This window comes from Bubalus bubalis, chromosome 16, assembly GCF_019923935.1.
Source record: "Bubalus bubalis isolate 160015118507 breed Murrah chromosome 16, NDDB_SH_1, whole genome shotgun sequence".
Taxonomy (NCBI): Eukaryota; Metazoa; Chordata; class Mammalia; order Artiodactyla; family Bovidae; genus Bubalus; species Bubalus bubalis.
Window position 1 is genome coordinate 47,950,077 of NC_059172.1, and position 16,016 is coordinate 47,966,092.

A 16,016-nucleotide genomic window follows, 5' to 3' on the forward strand; every position below is an offset into this window, starting at 1 on the left:
ATATGCTGATGCTGCTGGTCTAGGACCCCTCTTGGAGAACACCTCCCTGGAGAATTGTGTATTTGCATAGTGTCCTTTTGCATCCTATTTGAAGGTGGGAAATAGAAAGACAAAGGGGCAGGAATCTCGGGTTCTCGTCTTCACTAACTTGCTCTGTGACTGTTTCTCAAGGTGGGTTTGGTTGTAAGCAATGGGAAACACCTTGTTACTTTAAGTAACAGGGAACTTTTTAGGATGATACTGAGGAATCTTTCTGAGTTTAACGAAGAGTTGAACAATCAAGGCTTGGGGAAGGCATGGTGGTCCTAAAGCCCTCAACAGCTGGAATTCACATGCCTGCTGTTCCAGTGATCTGGCCACTAATAAGCTCTAGTCCAACCTATTCAAATTCCAAACGCTGATGAAAGGTAATCTGATTGGCTCACAAGGGGCAGGACCTCCCTGCCATTCTTCTCTTAGGCTATGAGCCACAGCCACCGTGTGGTGGCGAGGATGCAGGAGAGGGTCAAGAAGAAGGTAGGGCTGCTTGCCAACCCTCACGGTCCTGAACTGAGCAGCCCCGATCCCACAAGGGGCCTACTACAGTGACCTCAGCCAAGATTCCTTCCCTCATCAGGCCCTAGTTTCCCTATCTGTCAAATGAGGGGTTTGAGTTAGAACCTAATTACTGGATCAGTGTTTCTTCTCAAAAAGCCCTGCATTGTAATTGCTTAGGATGCTTGAAAATAGAGACCCACATAGCCCATGGTGGGAAGTCATCCACAAGAGACTTTCCAAAGCAAAGTAAAACAAAACATAATGCCCTGATTTGTAGTACTTGGTCAATGTTTGTGGTGTAAATAAATACTCTCATCATGGTCAATTTCAAGCTACCAGCATGAAGTCACTGAACACAGAAATGGGAAGGGAGGGGCACCTGGGCTCTGGCTCACCCCCTACCCACTGAATCAGAACCTCTGAGGGAGCCTGATGACCTGTATTTCAACCCCTGCCCTCCAGAAGTGATTCTGGTGGGTAACAACATTTCAGAACCCTGCTCCCAGAGATCTCTGAGGGCTTTCTGGTTCTTACATCCTTCATCCTAGTTACATTACAGGCTCTCACACTGGTTCTGGAAGTTGGGGGGAATTTTCCCTTTTGAGAGCATTGCAGAGGGAGACCTGGAGAGATCCATGGTTCAAGTGAGCCCATGGTGTGTCCTCACCAGCTTGTGGCCAGACTCCCCTCTCCCTGTCCTCCTTGAGTGGGCTGTCCCACCATCACTCCTAGAGGCAGGACAGCACCCCCACGGGCACGCCTTCAGGCTGCAGGAGGGGACTGCAGGACGCGAGGTCATGGCTGCGGGTACTGGGATCCTTGCCCATTGCTCATATCTCTGGGTGGGCTGGCATTTCAGCTGTGATCATCATGACCTTCTGATCTGATATCTCCGTCCCCAGAAATGAGAGCCTGTCTGGTCATCAGCTATTTTTGTGCAGGTCCCTCATCTTGATAACCTTCTCTGAGCGGGTGGAGGGCAGTGTGGAGGATGCCATGTCTTACTTGAGATGGACTGAGGCAGACAGAACCATCACAGAGCTCAGGAGAGACCAACCAACAGATAGCTGGGCCAGTGCAGAAGCTGGGAAGATGGAGGCAGGTAAAGGAAAGTATAAGCTACTGACAGGAAGGGGAAGTCTTTCTTTAGGGGCCTTTCAGAAATCAGTTGCACTCTGAAGTTAGGCTGCACCTTTAGTTTTGAGCTGGAACATCTGACTTTCTCTTGTTCTGTAAAGCAGTGGTTCTCAGAGTGTGACCCCCAGACCAGTGTGACTGGTCTGAGTGGTACCCAGACCAGTACCATTCACATCCCCTGGGAACCTCTTAGAAATGCCAACTATTGGGCTCCAAATGTCTCCCCCTCTTAGAGCCATTGCCTGGCTATGCGATTCCAGATTCAATTGTGCACTCCTCTCTGGAAAAATCGCTTTCCAATATAGATGCCCCACAGGGCTGCCATGCTAAGCTGTCGTCAGACCACAGAGTGGATAGACTCTTGACAGCAGGAAGCACAAGGAATTGTGGGATGGGGGTGAGATGGGAAATGAAGAGAGACAATAGAGATGGCCCTGGCTACTGTAGGCCTTCCAGAGCACTCTACTGGGGAGGGGGCCCAGGCCAGCAATGCCCTGCTTGGAAATGTTTAGCTTAGCATGGAAAATTCCAGCAGTGGACAAGTTCCTGGATTGGTAACTTCTTCTGTTCTCTTCTTTTGTAGTCCTGTTCTCCCAACTCCCAGGGCTGTGGACTTCATTACTTGTCCTATATGTAGCCCTGCCCTTCCTGTGCCCACCTTCCTTCCCCCAAAGCCTTGCCATCTCTGTGCAGTATGGCATCAGTTCCCTTGGCCAGCTCATGCTCTGTTCTGCCCGAGGCCAGGCTCCAGTGCCCTGCCTTGTCCTGTGAGTCCCGTGTAGCCTCATCTGGGCCTGGGAACCGGAGCCCTCCTTGGCCAGCCCCTGACAAGGCCCAGAGTCCTGAGGAGCTCCCTGCATGAAGTTTGTTCATGATCCCTTCAGAAGAGAGCACCTGAGACTTCTTCCAGTGACCACGGAGGTGCGCTGGGCAAACTGGATTTGGAGCTGAGGCTGGGGGTCGACGGGAGTTCAGGCTTGCTGCCTGAATTGTAAACCTGAAATCTGCTCTCTGTTTAGGTCTAACTTGGCCTTGCTGAAGTGACTTGTGAAGTTGATGGGATGGACCATTTGGGAGGGAAGAAGAACATGGTGTCAGGCTAGAGGGGATCTTTGCCTGATGCAGCTCTGGACCATTTCTGTGGCTTCTCTATTGGTAGAAGATTCTATCTGTGGTTGTGCCCCCTGAGAGTGTTCATGTATTTGTTTACTTGTGTTTACCTTTGTTCACCCATGAGGGCTCCCACACATATTTGTATAGAATCTCCCTTCATCTTACAAGCTGTGAGGCCAAAGGCAGGTGATTAAAACCATCTGACCTCCATTTTCCCTGTCTGTATAATGGGAATAACAAGAACTTCCACAAAAAAGTTACTATGGTGGCAAAATGAAACCACACATATAAGCCCCTGATCATGGTTCCTGATGCTAATGTGTTAGGCTGTTATTCAGTTCAGTTCAATCACTCAGTTGTGTCTGACTCTTTGTGACTCCATGGACTGCAGCACGCCAGGCTTCCCTGTCCATCACCAAATTTTGGAATTTGCTTAAACTCATGTCCATCGAGTTGGTGATGCCATCCAGCCATCTCATCTTTTATTGTCCCCTTTTCCTCCTGCCTTCAGTCTTTCCCAGCATCAGGGTCTTTTCCAATGAGTCAGTTCTTCACATCAGGTGACCAAAGTATTGGAGCTTCAGCTTCAGCATCAGTCCTTCCAATGAATGTTCAGGACTAGTTTCCTTTAGGATTGCCTGGTTGGATCTCCTTGCAGTCCAAGGGACTCTCAAGAGTCTTCTCCAACACCACAGCTCAAAGTTATCAATTCTTCAGTGCTCAGCTCTCTTTATGGGCCAACTCTCACATCCATACATGACTACTGACAAAACCATAGCTTTGACAAGATGGACTATTGTTGGCAAAGTAATATCTCTGCCTTTTAAAATGCTGTCTAGGTTGGTCATAGCTTTTATTCCAAGAAGCAAGTGTCTTTTAATTTCATGGTTGCAGTCACCATCTGCAGTGATTTTGGAGCCCAAGAAAATAAAGCCTATCTCTGTTTCCATTGTTTCTGCATTTATTTGCCATGAAGTGATGAGACTGGATGCCATGATCTTCATTTCCTGAATGTTGAGTTTTAAGCCAGCTTTTTCACTCTCCTCTTTCATCAAGAGGTTCTTTAGTTCCTCTTCACTTTCTGCCATAAGAGTAGTGTCATCCACGTGTACCCCAATGATCATTGCAGCACTGTTTATAATAGCCAGGACATGGAAGCAACCTAGATGTCCATCAGCAGATGAATGGATAAGAAAGCTGTGATACATATACACAATGGAGTATTACTCAGCCATTAAAAAGAATACATTTGAATCAGTTCTAATGAGGTGGATGAAACTGGAGCCTATTATACAGAGGGAAGTAAGCCAGAAAGAAAAACACCAATACAGTATACTAACGCATATATATGGAATTTAGAAAGATGGTAGCGATAACCCTGTAAGCGAGACAGCAAAAAAGACACAGATGTATAGAACAGTCTTTTGGACTCTGTGGGAGAGGGAGAGGGTGGGATGATTTGGGAGAATGGCATTGAAACATGTATAATATCATATATGAAACAAATCGACAGTCCAGGTTCGATGCAAGATACTGGATGCTTGGGGCTGGTGCACTGGGACGACCCAGAGGGATGGTACGGGGAGGGAGGAGGGATTCAGGATGGGGAACACGTGTATACCCATGGCAGATTCATGCTGATGTATGGCAAAACCAATACAATATTGTAAAGTAATTAACCTCCAGTTAAAATAAATAAATTTATATTAAAAATAAATAAATAAAATAAAATTGTTAACGAAAAAAAAAAAAGAGTAGTATCATCTGCATATCTGAAGTTATTGATATTTCCCCCAGAATCTTGATTCCAGCTTGTGCTTCATCCAGTCTGGCATTTCTCATGATGTACTCTGCATATAAGTTAAATAAGCAGGGTGACGATATACAGCCTTGACTTACTCCTTTCCCAATTTGGAACCAGTCTGTTGCTCCATGTCCAGTTCTAACTGTTGTTTCTAGACCTGCATACAGGTTTTGAGGGGACAGGTAAGGTGGTCTGGTATTCCCATCTTTTTAAGAATTCTCCACAGTTTGTTGTGATCCATATAGTCAAAGGCTTTGGCGTAATCAATAAAGCAGAAGTAGATGTTTTTCTTGAACTCTCTTGCTTTTTCTATGATTTCATGGATGTTGGCAATTTGATCTCTTGTTTCTCTGCCCTTTCTAAATCCAGTTTGAACATCTGGAAGTTCTCAGTTCATGTACTGTTGAAGTCTTGCTTGGAGAATTTTGAGCATTGCTTTGCTAGGGTGTGAGATGAGTGCAATTGTGCGCTAGTTTGAACATTCTTAAGCATTGCCTTTCTTTGGGATTGAAATGAAAACTGACCTTTTATAGTGCTGTGGCCACTGCTGAGTTTTCCAAATTTGCTGGCATATTGAGTGCAGCACTTTCACAGCATCATCTTTTAGAATTTGAAATAGCTCAGCTAAAATTCCATCACCTTCTCAAGCTTTGTTTGTAGTGATGCTTCCTAAGGCCCTTATTATGTTGTAGGCTATTATCACTAGATGCCTAATGTACATTGTTGCTCCACATGCCTCAGTTTCCCCCTGTGTAAATTAGGGATAATAGCTAAGTTGCCCACGAACCCAGTGTCATTGTGAGAATTAGGGAAGTTCATACCTATAAAAACTTACCACCATGCAGTAAATGCTAGTGATTATAATGCTTATTATTCTTTTGGGTATGTGTTTGGGTGAGACTCTCTGAGTTTGTGAATGATTCCAGGCATGTCTGTCTGCTGAGACTGTGAGCATGTATGTGAATATGTGTGGATCTGTTTTTATATGGCCAGGGAGGCCTCCTGTCTCTGGGTGGAGTTTGCTGTTGGCCTAAGCCTGGACTCCCTGAGCCAGCCAGGGTCGGCGCCGGGGATGGAATTTCCATTAAGAATTAAGCAGGACAGCACTGGGAAGCCAGGCAGGCGGAGGGGAGGGGGAGAGTGGGATGATGCTCCAACTCTGAGCTCCCTCTGCAGCCTCAGTTCTGAGCTGCCTTGGAGAAGGCCTCTGCCAACTTTGCCTGGATTTGTAGGCCTTGCAGGGGCCATGGCCCAGAATGATGTGCAAGGAGAGAGGAGTTGCCTGCTGGAGACTCTGTAAGGAGACTTGGAGCTGTTGCCAAGACTGGAGCTATGAGGAGACCCCCTGGGAATGGAGAGACAGCCAGCGAGGGTCCAGGCAGCTGGAGCCTATGGGGCCGATACGAGCCCAAGAGGCTGGGCTGTGCTGTATGTATCTGGGAACACGGATGTGTGTGTGTGCGTGAATGCAGGGTGGGGGACATCCATACCAAGGGAACATAGAGAGCATCTAGCAAACCAGATCTACTTCTCTCTTGTCCTGAAACTCAGACCCAGAGTTTGGACCTGGGAATAAAGGATTTCTGAGGCTTTTTGTTAATATTTATCCTGTTCATGATCTAAGCTTCATTCTGTTTCTAGCATACTAAAAAATATCTTAGCTTTCCAGGTACTTTTACATAAATTCCTGATCTCATCTTTTACTTTGAATAACATATGAGCTAGGCAGAGATTATTATGATCCCCATTGTAAATATGGGAAAACTGAGCCTCAGAGAGATTAAGTGACTTGTCCAAGGACACACAGTTAGAAAGTAGTTGAGGCAGGACGTGAAGTCAGGTTTCTTTGAGGATAAAGTCCAGGCTATTTTATTTTATTTTTTAAATATCACTTGATCTACCAAAAAGGGCTTCCCAGGTGGCACTAGTGGTAAAGAACATAAGGGAAATAAGAGATGTGGGGTTCAATCCTTGGGTCGGGAAGATCCTCTGAAGGAGGGCATGACAACTCACTCCAATACTCTTGCCTGGAGAATTCCATGGACAGAGGAGCCTGGCAGGCTACAGTCCATAGGGCTACAGTCCACAGGGACTACAGCCCACAGGGTCACACAGAGTTGGACACAACTGAAGTGACTTAGCATGCATGCACGCGCGATCTACCAGAAATGGACTCAACGATCCAGGAAACTGCCCATTTGAGGAAGTCTGTGGATCCAGTGCTAATGCATAGCCAGGCGAATGGCTGGGGCTCCAAGCCCCGTCCCCAGGCCCTGAGACAGCCTTTGCTGAGATAGGAACTGAAGCCCTTCTCAAGAGACTAAGGAGTAGAATCAGGCTGTCTCCAATGGATGGAAGCTGTGGTCAGGGTTTCTTGTCTGAGGAGGATGACTGAGCACCTGCAGAGCCTGGGGTCCCCAGAGAGCTGAGGTGGTGGAGCTAATGTCAGGAGCTGCAATGTGTCCATGGCCAGGCAGCAGCTGTCATTTTTAGTCAGGGCCTGAAAAAGGGAACAGGGATATTAGCATCAAGGAAGAGAGACTGCGATGGGACCTTGGTATGGTCATTGTGTCATGGAGACAAAGCTGGTTTTCCTGTCCTTGAACACAAAGGTGTGAGCATTTTGACACAGTTGCACATGAGGGATTTAAGTTAGACGCCAAGGAGAACTTCCTGCCAATAAGCGGGTTCAAAATTGGAAACAGTGCCCTGGGGAGGCTAGGGTCTGCTGTTCCTTGGTGACCCCCAGTCCCCTCCAAAGTGGGTAGAGTTGGCCTACCTCCCCCCTCCCAGCCCCTGGGGGATTCTTGACAGGATGGAGAGAGTTGGATGGAATGACTTTGCAGCTTCCTTTCAGTTCAAGAATGTGACATTCCTGAGCTTTTGGGTAGGAATCAGCCTTCTTTCTAGACTTAGCCATGTGACACTAGGTCTGGAGGGGAAGTCTGACGTGTCCCCAAGTTAAAAGGTGCCTGTGCAACCATCTTCTGTCCTTTTTGGCAGGTCGGCAAACTTAGAGGAGTGACTTCGGTTCCAAAGGGAAGCACCTGCAGTAAATAAACCAAGTGGCCTTCCAGGCGTCTGGGGGGCTGCTCAAAGTTCAGAGCTCCCTCCGCAGAGCGTGTGAACCGCACCCAAACCCCTCCTCGTTTTGTTTCAGCTCCAATGCATTCCTTTTCCTCTCCAGATGTTGGCATGTGGGGCACATGTGGGCACCCCCGCCGGGACGGCACCGAGGCTCCCGGGTGCTTACCCGCTCTGACTCGGCCCGGGCCCCGGGTGAGCCAGGTCTCTAATTAGACCTGACCACGTCCCCATTCCAGCGCGCCCCACAGCCCAGAGCGCAAGGTTTGCGCTGCCAGGGGCCCAAAATAGCTTTGGGCCGGCGGAGACTACGCGGGACAGGGGCTTGGCAGCGAGCGCGCCGTTGCCGGAGGTCCTGCGGCGGCGGCCCGGAGCGCGGGCGGGGGCAGAGCGGGGCGGGGGCGCGGGGCCTCGGGCGGCCCTCGGGCTGGGCCACCGGGCGGGTCACTCGCTCGCAGCCTGCGGATCCCCAGCTGCGCCTCCACCGCCGGCCTGGCCGCCGCTCACAGGCTCTCACTCGCTCCCAGTCAGTAAGTAGACGGCGCTCCCCGGGCTGGATTTTGCGCCCAGCCTGGTAGGGGCAGAGCCTTCTTGTGATTATTTGGATAGTATGTGTCGGTGTAGCAGTGTGAGTGCTCCTGAGTGCAGCGAGCTCCAGAGGGAGGGAGTGTGTCTGGGCCGGCATGTGAGCATATGGAAGTTTCTAGCATGCGTCCTAGGGTGTGAACGTGGGTGACAAGGTGTGTCTCTGTGCTTGTGGCCTTACGTGTGCCTGGACCTGGAGTGTGTCCGCAGGTGGCACACGCTGTCCTGTGTGGACTGGGTCAGTACTGTTGGAAGTGGAGGCTCAAGTGTGGGTGGCAGGCAGGCTCCACGGGGCTGAGCGAATGTGTGGATGGCTGGATGCCTGTGAGCGAGCAGATGAAGGCAGGGGAGGAGGATAAGTAGTGTTATCTGAACTCAGACTTTCTAGGGTGACCCGACTTGTCCCCAGCTGGGCTGTCTTCTCTGTGGGTCATGCGGCTTTGGTTTCTTGGACTCTGAGCAGGGCAGGAGCTCAGCACCAACACCAGAGAGAATGAGGTTCCAAGCCAGCTGTGGAGACAGCCCCACGGTCACCTTGGAAGAAGACAGGAGGACCAGGGCATGAGCAGACCACTCACCTACAAACACTCACAAGGCAGCCGCATGCTCACAGCTGCTCATGTGTGCACATCTTCCTACCACTCACACCACTCTCACACGTGCTACATCTCAGCACAGCCGTGAGAACACTCATGTGCTTTCAGCATGTACACCTAGCAATAGTGACACGTATCCCTCAGGTACCTCCATGTGTAAAACACATGTGTGCAAACTAGGTCATCCCAGTCTCAGACTCTAAGGTCCCTTTAGCCTCCATGTGGCACCTTGGACAAGTCTAAGAAACTGAGTAGGAAGTATCTTCAGTCAGGGGCTTTGGCTGGGGGGTGAGGGCAGATGACACTGACTTGCTCTTCCTTAGTGTTTATGGTTTGGTCTAAGGAGTGCCTGAGTTCTCATCCCACCAGCTTCTCTCTTATGCAGGGGAGCAGATGGGCTTCAGCCATTTCCTGAAGATGTGCTGGAACCTAGCTTTCCCTGGCCTGGTCCTCCACCTGACCGTTGGGGATGGTTTAATACAGGCAGGCTGTGGTCAGTTGGGCAGCCTTTTGCAGAGTGAAGCTGGTGGGGAAGGAGGTCTGTGTACCTTCCCTAGCCTTCTTGTTTGTGGGGGTCCCCAGCCACCTTAAAACTCAGGAAAAGACCCTGGAAAACTGAGGTACCCACCATGAGTCCTAGGCTGGTTCCCCAGTTTTTAATTCATCAGATACATACACCTAACAATCAGAATTTTAGAGCAACAATTAGGACTCACAGGGCATCAAGGCAGCCCTATTAAGTTAACATAGTTCCAACTTAAAGAAGAGAACTCAGACAACTGCAAAAATGGTAATAGTAACAACCGCTATTTGTTGAATCTATAATACATGCTTCATTTCATTTAGTTTTCACAACAGGCTTATTAGGTTAATAGTCCCCTCCCCCTTGTTTTCTCTAACAAGGAAATCGAAGCTTAGAGTGCCCGAGAGAGTTCTACAGGTCTGTGTCACTCTTGAGCTCATGACACAACCTGTATGTTTCCCTTCTTACACTGGCTGCCAGGAAACTCTTAGTTCATCATATTTGCTTCATCCTCATAAACGTGTTCACTGGAACCCTGGCTTTGACTTTTAGTTTCTGCTTTAATAACTTTATAGTACACCCATCTTTAACTGTAAACTTCTACATCCTTTGTAGAGAGAGATCAGAATAAATAAATGAACAGTCAACAAGTAAGCATTTTATTGGTCTCTGAGGAGGAGAACCACGCTGCATAGAGTTTGGGGGGACATCTCCAATTTCAAATATTTCATCTGGCTTTCAAACCATATGTTTCAATTTTGGCTTCTATATTTTTGGCTTCTGATTTGTGACCATGTCTTGGGGCTTTTCTTCCTAGTGGTTCTGGGAGAAAATGCCCATCTCTGTGCTGGCTCAGACAATGGGGATTGTTGCGAATGAATTGGGCCATTGATAAAGTTCCCCTCCTTTGACTGCTTCAGCTGCCAGCTTCTCCCTGTCTCAAAAGCAGGAGTGTTTGGGTGCCCGAAGGAGTTTGACCTCTGCCCTCTGCCCGGCCCTGGCCCCATGGCCACCCCACTCCTTCTGTGATCCCGCCTAAGCCTTGGGCCCTGCTGGGAGGTCTGTGTCTCTTGGATCTGAGCTCTGCCTCCTCGGTGTGGATCACATGGTCTCCGATCAGCGATGGCGTTTCTGGAGCCAGAGCTCAGTAGGAGGAATGTGGGCTTTGGAGTGTGGAACACACAAAGGGCCTCTCTGCCCCCTTCCCTAGATCTGGGAGACCATAGGCTAGTGCTCACTTATTTTTCTTTTTCCCCATGAGGGGCTCTCCTGTCTGCCACGTGGTCAGAAAGTCATTTGTCACCTCTTATCTGCAAGAGAAGTGTGTCACCAGAGTCATCTGAAAGCAAGGCAGGCCTCCAGCCACATTGTAAAGTTCGCAAAACTCCTAACTAATTTACTGTAAGACTGCTTCTTTTAGCCGACCTGAGGCTATAGGTATTTGGAAAGGGGAAGAGTGGGAGTCAAGGCTTAGCACTAGAGATTACGGAGAAGGGTGCGACAGAAGATGAGATGGTTGAATGGCGTCACTGACTCCATGGACATGAGTTTGAGCAAACTCAGGGAGATAGTGATGGACAGAGAAGCCTGGCGTGTGCTGCAGTTCATGGGGTCACAAAGAGTCAGAACAACAACAGCAACAGAGATTACTCGATAGGACTCCCGTGGTGGGCTTTAAGGCTTTGTGTTGAGCTCTCACCTCTCAGTATGCATTAAATCACCTGATACTGGCATCTGTTTCCCACGTTCAAGCTGAAGTCTCCCAGAGACACTCCCTTTATGGGGGAGGAAGAGTTGCTGGCCTGGGGCTCTAGGAAGTGTCTGGTGCTGGGTGGTGTGCTGGTGGGTTGAGGTGGGTGAGGGGTTTGTTCCTTCCCGGGTAAATGCCATCTCAAAAAGGTAAGACTTGATTACATCTCTACTGGGAATTTAAGCTAAAACAGTTTTAAAATCCAATAAGAGAGCCTCTTATTGGAGGCTTAGGTCTTCCCTGGTGGCTCAGAGGATAAAGCTGAGCCACCAGGCCTGCAATGCAGGAGACCCGGCTTCGATCCCTGGGTTGGGAAGATTCCCTGGAGAAGGAAATGGCAACCCACTCCAGTATTCTTGCTTGGAGAATCCCATGGACAGAGGAGCCTGGCAGGCTACAGTCCACAGGGTCACAAAGAGTCGGACACAACTGAGTGAATTCACTTCACTTCACTTCACTTCACTTCAAGAGAGCCTCAGGTGAGGCAGTCAGTACTTCTCTGGGAGAAGGTTTGCTCAGTTACTCACATTCTTTAGTTTATCTACTAAAGGTCAACTCCCTTGTTAGGTTCTTTGCATCTTTTGTTTCAGGAAATGGCCACAGGGAAACTGAGGCACTGCATTGTAGACAGGCGCTTTACCGTCTGAGCCACCAGGGAAGTCCAGCTGAATCACAGCAAGGTTAAATGATTAGCCCGAAGGTAGAACCAGCAAAAGTTCCATCCCAGGTCTGTCTGATGCCAGAGCCTGTGGTGAAGACTCTGTGGTCTGTGGTCCTTTGACCATTCCCCAGCTCAAAGACCCTGGAAGCAAGGAAGTCCAGGCCTTTGGGCCTATTGGAGGAGAGCTGAAGGCTTGCCTTCTCTGGCTCTAGGACCTGAATATCACTGGTGTCATTAATCTTCCCGGCCTCATATGGGGACTGCTGCTCTGTGGGAAGCAGGGGTGGGGTGGGGAAGGCCTCGCAGGAGGGTGGAGAACCCCCTGCCAACCCCACCACCTCCCTGCTAACCACTCCCTCGGGGTGGTCTCCAAAGGCTTCACTTCTTCCCTGGAGCAATTTCTGTCCTGGGAACCGAGCCTCCACCCAGATACTGTGATCCAGCCAGCCCAGTCCCCTCTTCCAGCTGCATGGTGCCCTCAGTGCCAAGCTCTGGGGGAGTCCTGAATCCTCTGAGGACGTCTCTGGGCATACCAGACCTCATTCGGCGTGAGGCAGCGTCTGTAGGCGTCAGCAGTTTGGCTGGGTAATTGTGTATAGTGTTCACTTTCTGCTGGAGAAATGGAAGTTTTGTCTTACAAACCAAATATCCTGGGTTTGGAAACCATGTGAAATGCATGTTGTCTGGAGGTGTGGGCTGCATTCTGGGTCTGTGTGTTGTGCTGGTTTAAAAGACATGATCAAGGGACAGGCATCTGACTCGGTGCTGCTTGTTGCCCCTGATGGAGGGTCAGAGGTGGGCTGCATATGCCAGCAATGTGCAGAGAAAAAGAGCATGGGCTTTGCTGTCAGATCTGACTTGGAGCCCGTTTTTGAGTCTGTAAGAAGGGGTTCCTTACAACACAATGGTGATGCTAGAACTGGAAAGTCTATTAAAGCATGGTGTCCGGCATAGAACAGGTGGACTATAAATGGCATATTCTTCCTCTTGTCCCAATTTCCTGCTGGAAAAGAACACTAGGCTGATGGCAAGAGGTCCAGATTCCAGCTCTAGCTCAGCATCTGGGTACACTGTCTTATCTTACCCTCTCCAGGCCTCACTTTCCCATGCATAAAAAACTGAAAAGAACTAATTTCCCTTATTCTTCTGTATTTTTTTGAAGATTGTGAAAGAGACTGAAGTCAGGGGCTCTCTTGGAAGATGCAGAAAATTTGTCACTATTGTTCTCGTATCCATGCTGCAGTATTAACCGAGATCCTGTGACGTGCTTGGACCCATGCAGAGCACCGAGCATGCAGGTGTCAGGAGTTTCCTGGTCCTCATGTGGCAAGACAGGCTTGTGAACAAACAGTGACAGGCTTCTCTGTGGGACAGGATCGTGGCAGGCACTGGTGTATCAGAAGAGGAAGTGTCTGTCACTCCCAGCTGGAGCAATCAGGGAGGCCTTCCATGAGGTGAGAATTCCTGGTCTGGATCTGGAAAGACAACGGGAAGATTCCAGGAGGCTAAGAGGAGGGCCAAGAGACCAGCATAGGCTAAGGCACAGAAGCCTTGGCTTGTGTGGTAAAGCTCGGGGGATTTTAGGCAGTGAGGGTACTGGCTAGTGTGAAGAGAAAGAAAGAGAGAGAGAGAGAGTGTGTCAGGGCTGGCTGACTGTACTGAAGTGTCCGGATTTTTATCATGACAGTTATGAGGTACTTTAAGCACGGGGAGGGTCATGGTTGGACATGGGCTCACTCATTCACTCAGCAAATATAAAAATAAATTGATATCACCTTTAATTTTGGTATATCAAAGTAGTGAAAATTTACAAGACTGGTAAAAAAAAAGATCCTTTATCTGCATCCTTTAATCAATTACAAGTCACTGCATTTACTTCATTTGTTTTTCCTTCCTTCTCTCTCTCATAATATAAAATATGTTATTTTACTATTTATGTATATTTCAATTAGGAATTTCCCAGGTGGCTCAGTGGTAAAGAAAATGTCTGCCAATGCAGGAAATACAGGAGACAAGGGTTCCATCCCTGAGTAGGGAAGATCCCCTGGAGGAGGGAATGGCAACTTGCTTCAGTATTCTTGCCTAAGAAATCCTATGGACAGAGGAGCCTGGCGGGCTACAGTCCATGGGGTCACAAAGGAGTCAGACATGACTGAGAAACGGAGCATACATATTTAAATTACCTGTATAATTTATACTTTATTGTTCATTTATTATAATGATGCATATTTATGTTTTTATCATGTATATATGAATACATGTAACATATTCATATTTCTGATCAATTTGAGTAAATTGAAGACATGGTGCCTCTTTGCTCATAAATACTTAAGTGTGTATTTCATTTAAAAAAGGATATTCTCTGACCACAATACAATTATGTCCTATTAATGTCTCTATAGCTCTCCTGTCTTCCTTGCCCTGTTCAGGATCCAATCTATAGACTGCATTTAGTTGTCATGTTTCCTTAGTCTCCTTTAATTTGGAGCAGTTCCTCTGCTTTATCTTTCTTGATATTTGTGTTTTTGAATGGCACAGGCCAGTCATTATGTTGAGTATCCCTCCGTTTGGACTTATCTAATGGTTTTGCATGACTGGATTCAAGCTATGCATGACGAGCAGGAGTACCACTAAAGTAAGGTTAGCATATCAGCAAGCACAGGCTGTGGGGACTGTCCCAGTACTGACGATGGGAGCTTTCGTCACTTGCTTGAGGTGATATTCACCAGTTGCTTCACTGTGCCATTACTGCTTTTCCCTTTGTAATTAATAACTTATGGAGAGATACTTTGAGGTTATGTAACTATCCTGTTCCACATCAAGTGTTTAGTCACTAATTTCATCATCATTGATACTTTTGAATCTGTCATTTCTTCTATACTAGTTGGCATTTTACTATAGGAAAAATCTTTCCCTTCTCCCTTTCTTTCTCTATTTCTCTCCCCTTCCTTCCTTCTTTCTTTCATTACTATGAACTCATAGATTCTTAATTTATTCAGTGGGTGAATAAATTTGTATGTTTTATTTTGATGTTCAAATTGTCCCAGATTTGGTCAGTGGGAGGCTCTGCAAATTGGCTCCTGTTTCTCTCGAATTTCCCCCATCGTTCTCTGAGCACTTGCTTACTGTTGCTCTGGCAGGATGTTCCAGGCTCATCTTGTTCTTTCCTTGCTCCAGCCCTGAAATTAGTCATTTCTCCAGGGAGTCCCGGATCCTTTTAATGGAGAATGGTATTTAGAAACCAAAACCTGGGGCTGCATATGCTCCCTATTACTCATGTGTCATTGCTTTTATGCCCTCTTAGCAAACAGAGCTAGGGTGTGCAGTTATAATAAAAAATAAAACAAATTATTATATATTTTTAGAAAGAAAAAACCCAAGTGACTGAGAGAGAGTGAGTGAGAAGGTAGGGGTGCTTTAGATGACTTTCCCAACCCAGGGGATTGAACCTGAATCTCCTGTGTCTCCTGAATTGTAGGCAGACTTCCTATCCACTGAGCCACTGGAGAAGCCCTAATAAAAAAATAAAACAAATTATTATATATTTTTAGAAAGAAAAAAATGCGAGTGATTGAGATAGAGAATGAGAGGCTAGTATTGCTTTAGAAGGATAGTCAGGGAGGGACTCTTTGAGGAAGAAGGCAGTATTTAGAAAGACCTACAGTGTGGAATGGATGGATTGGAAGGAGAGAGAGCTTGAGGATTGTTTTATTTATCCAGGCAATAATTATGAGGACCTGAAATAAGTCAGGGTAGAGGGAAGGTAGAATCAGGTAACTGGTTGAATGCAGAAGGTAAGGGAGGTGAAGGAGGGAGGTTGACATTTCCAAGACCTCTCAAACTGAGCATGTGCAAAATGGAATTTGTGCATTCTTGCTCGACACTGTCCTGTTCATATGTGGTCCTCTTCAGGACTGAGTGACTTCACTTCACTTCAGGTATTTCAGATCTTATGAATGGCTCCTTCATCTATATATCTATGTGTGTGAGAGAGCTGGCAATCATCTTCAATGCTTTTCTCTTTTAAAGCTCATATCCAATCCACCACCAAGTCTGTTGTGTTTTCTTGAAAATCCCTCTCCAATCTATCACTTCTGTCTCCGTCCCCACCAATATCACCTAGTTTAAGACACTACTTTAATCTTTCCAGAGTACTGTGAGAGCTTCCTAACTGTCTACCAATACCCATGCTGGCTTCCTCCAATTTGTTCTCACACAGCAGCCAA

General features: G+C 47.6%; 1 protein-coding gene across 1 annotated transcript in view; it reads left to right on the top strand.

Annotated features, from left to right (window-relative positions):
• The first annotated feature begins 462 nt into the window (after nucleotides 1–462).
• The window catches only part of INSC (INSC spindle orientation adaptor protein), a 141,698-nt gene continuing 126,144 nt past the window's right edge, over nucleotides 463–16,016 (top strand). The window contains exons 1-2 of the mRNA XM_045162863.1: nucleotides 463–516; nucleotides 7,915–8,205. Of these exons, the coding sequence (XP_045018798.1) occupies nucleotides 463–516; nucleotides 7,915–8,205 (345 nt within the window). The remainder of the gene's footprint in view (nucleotides 517–7,914; nucleotides 8,206–16,016) is intronic.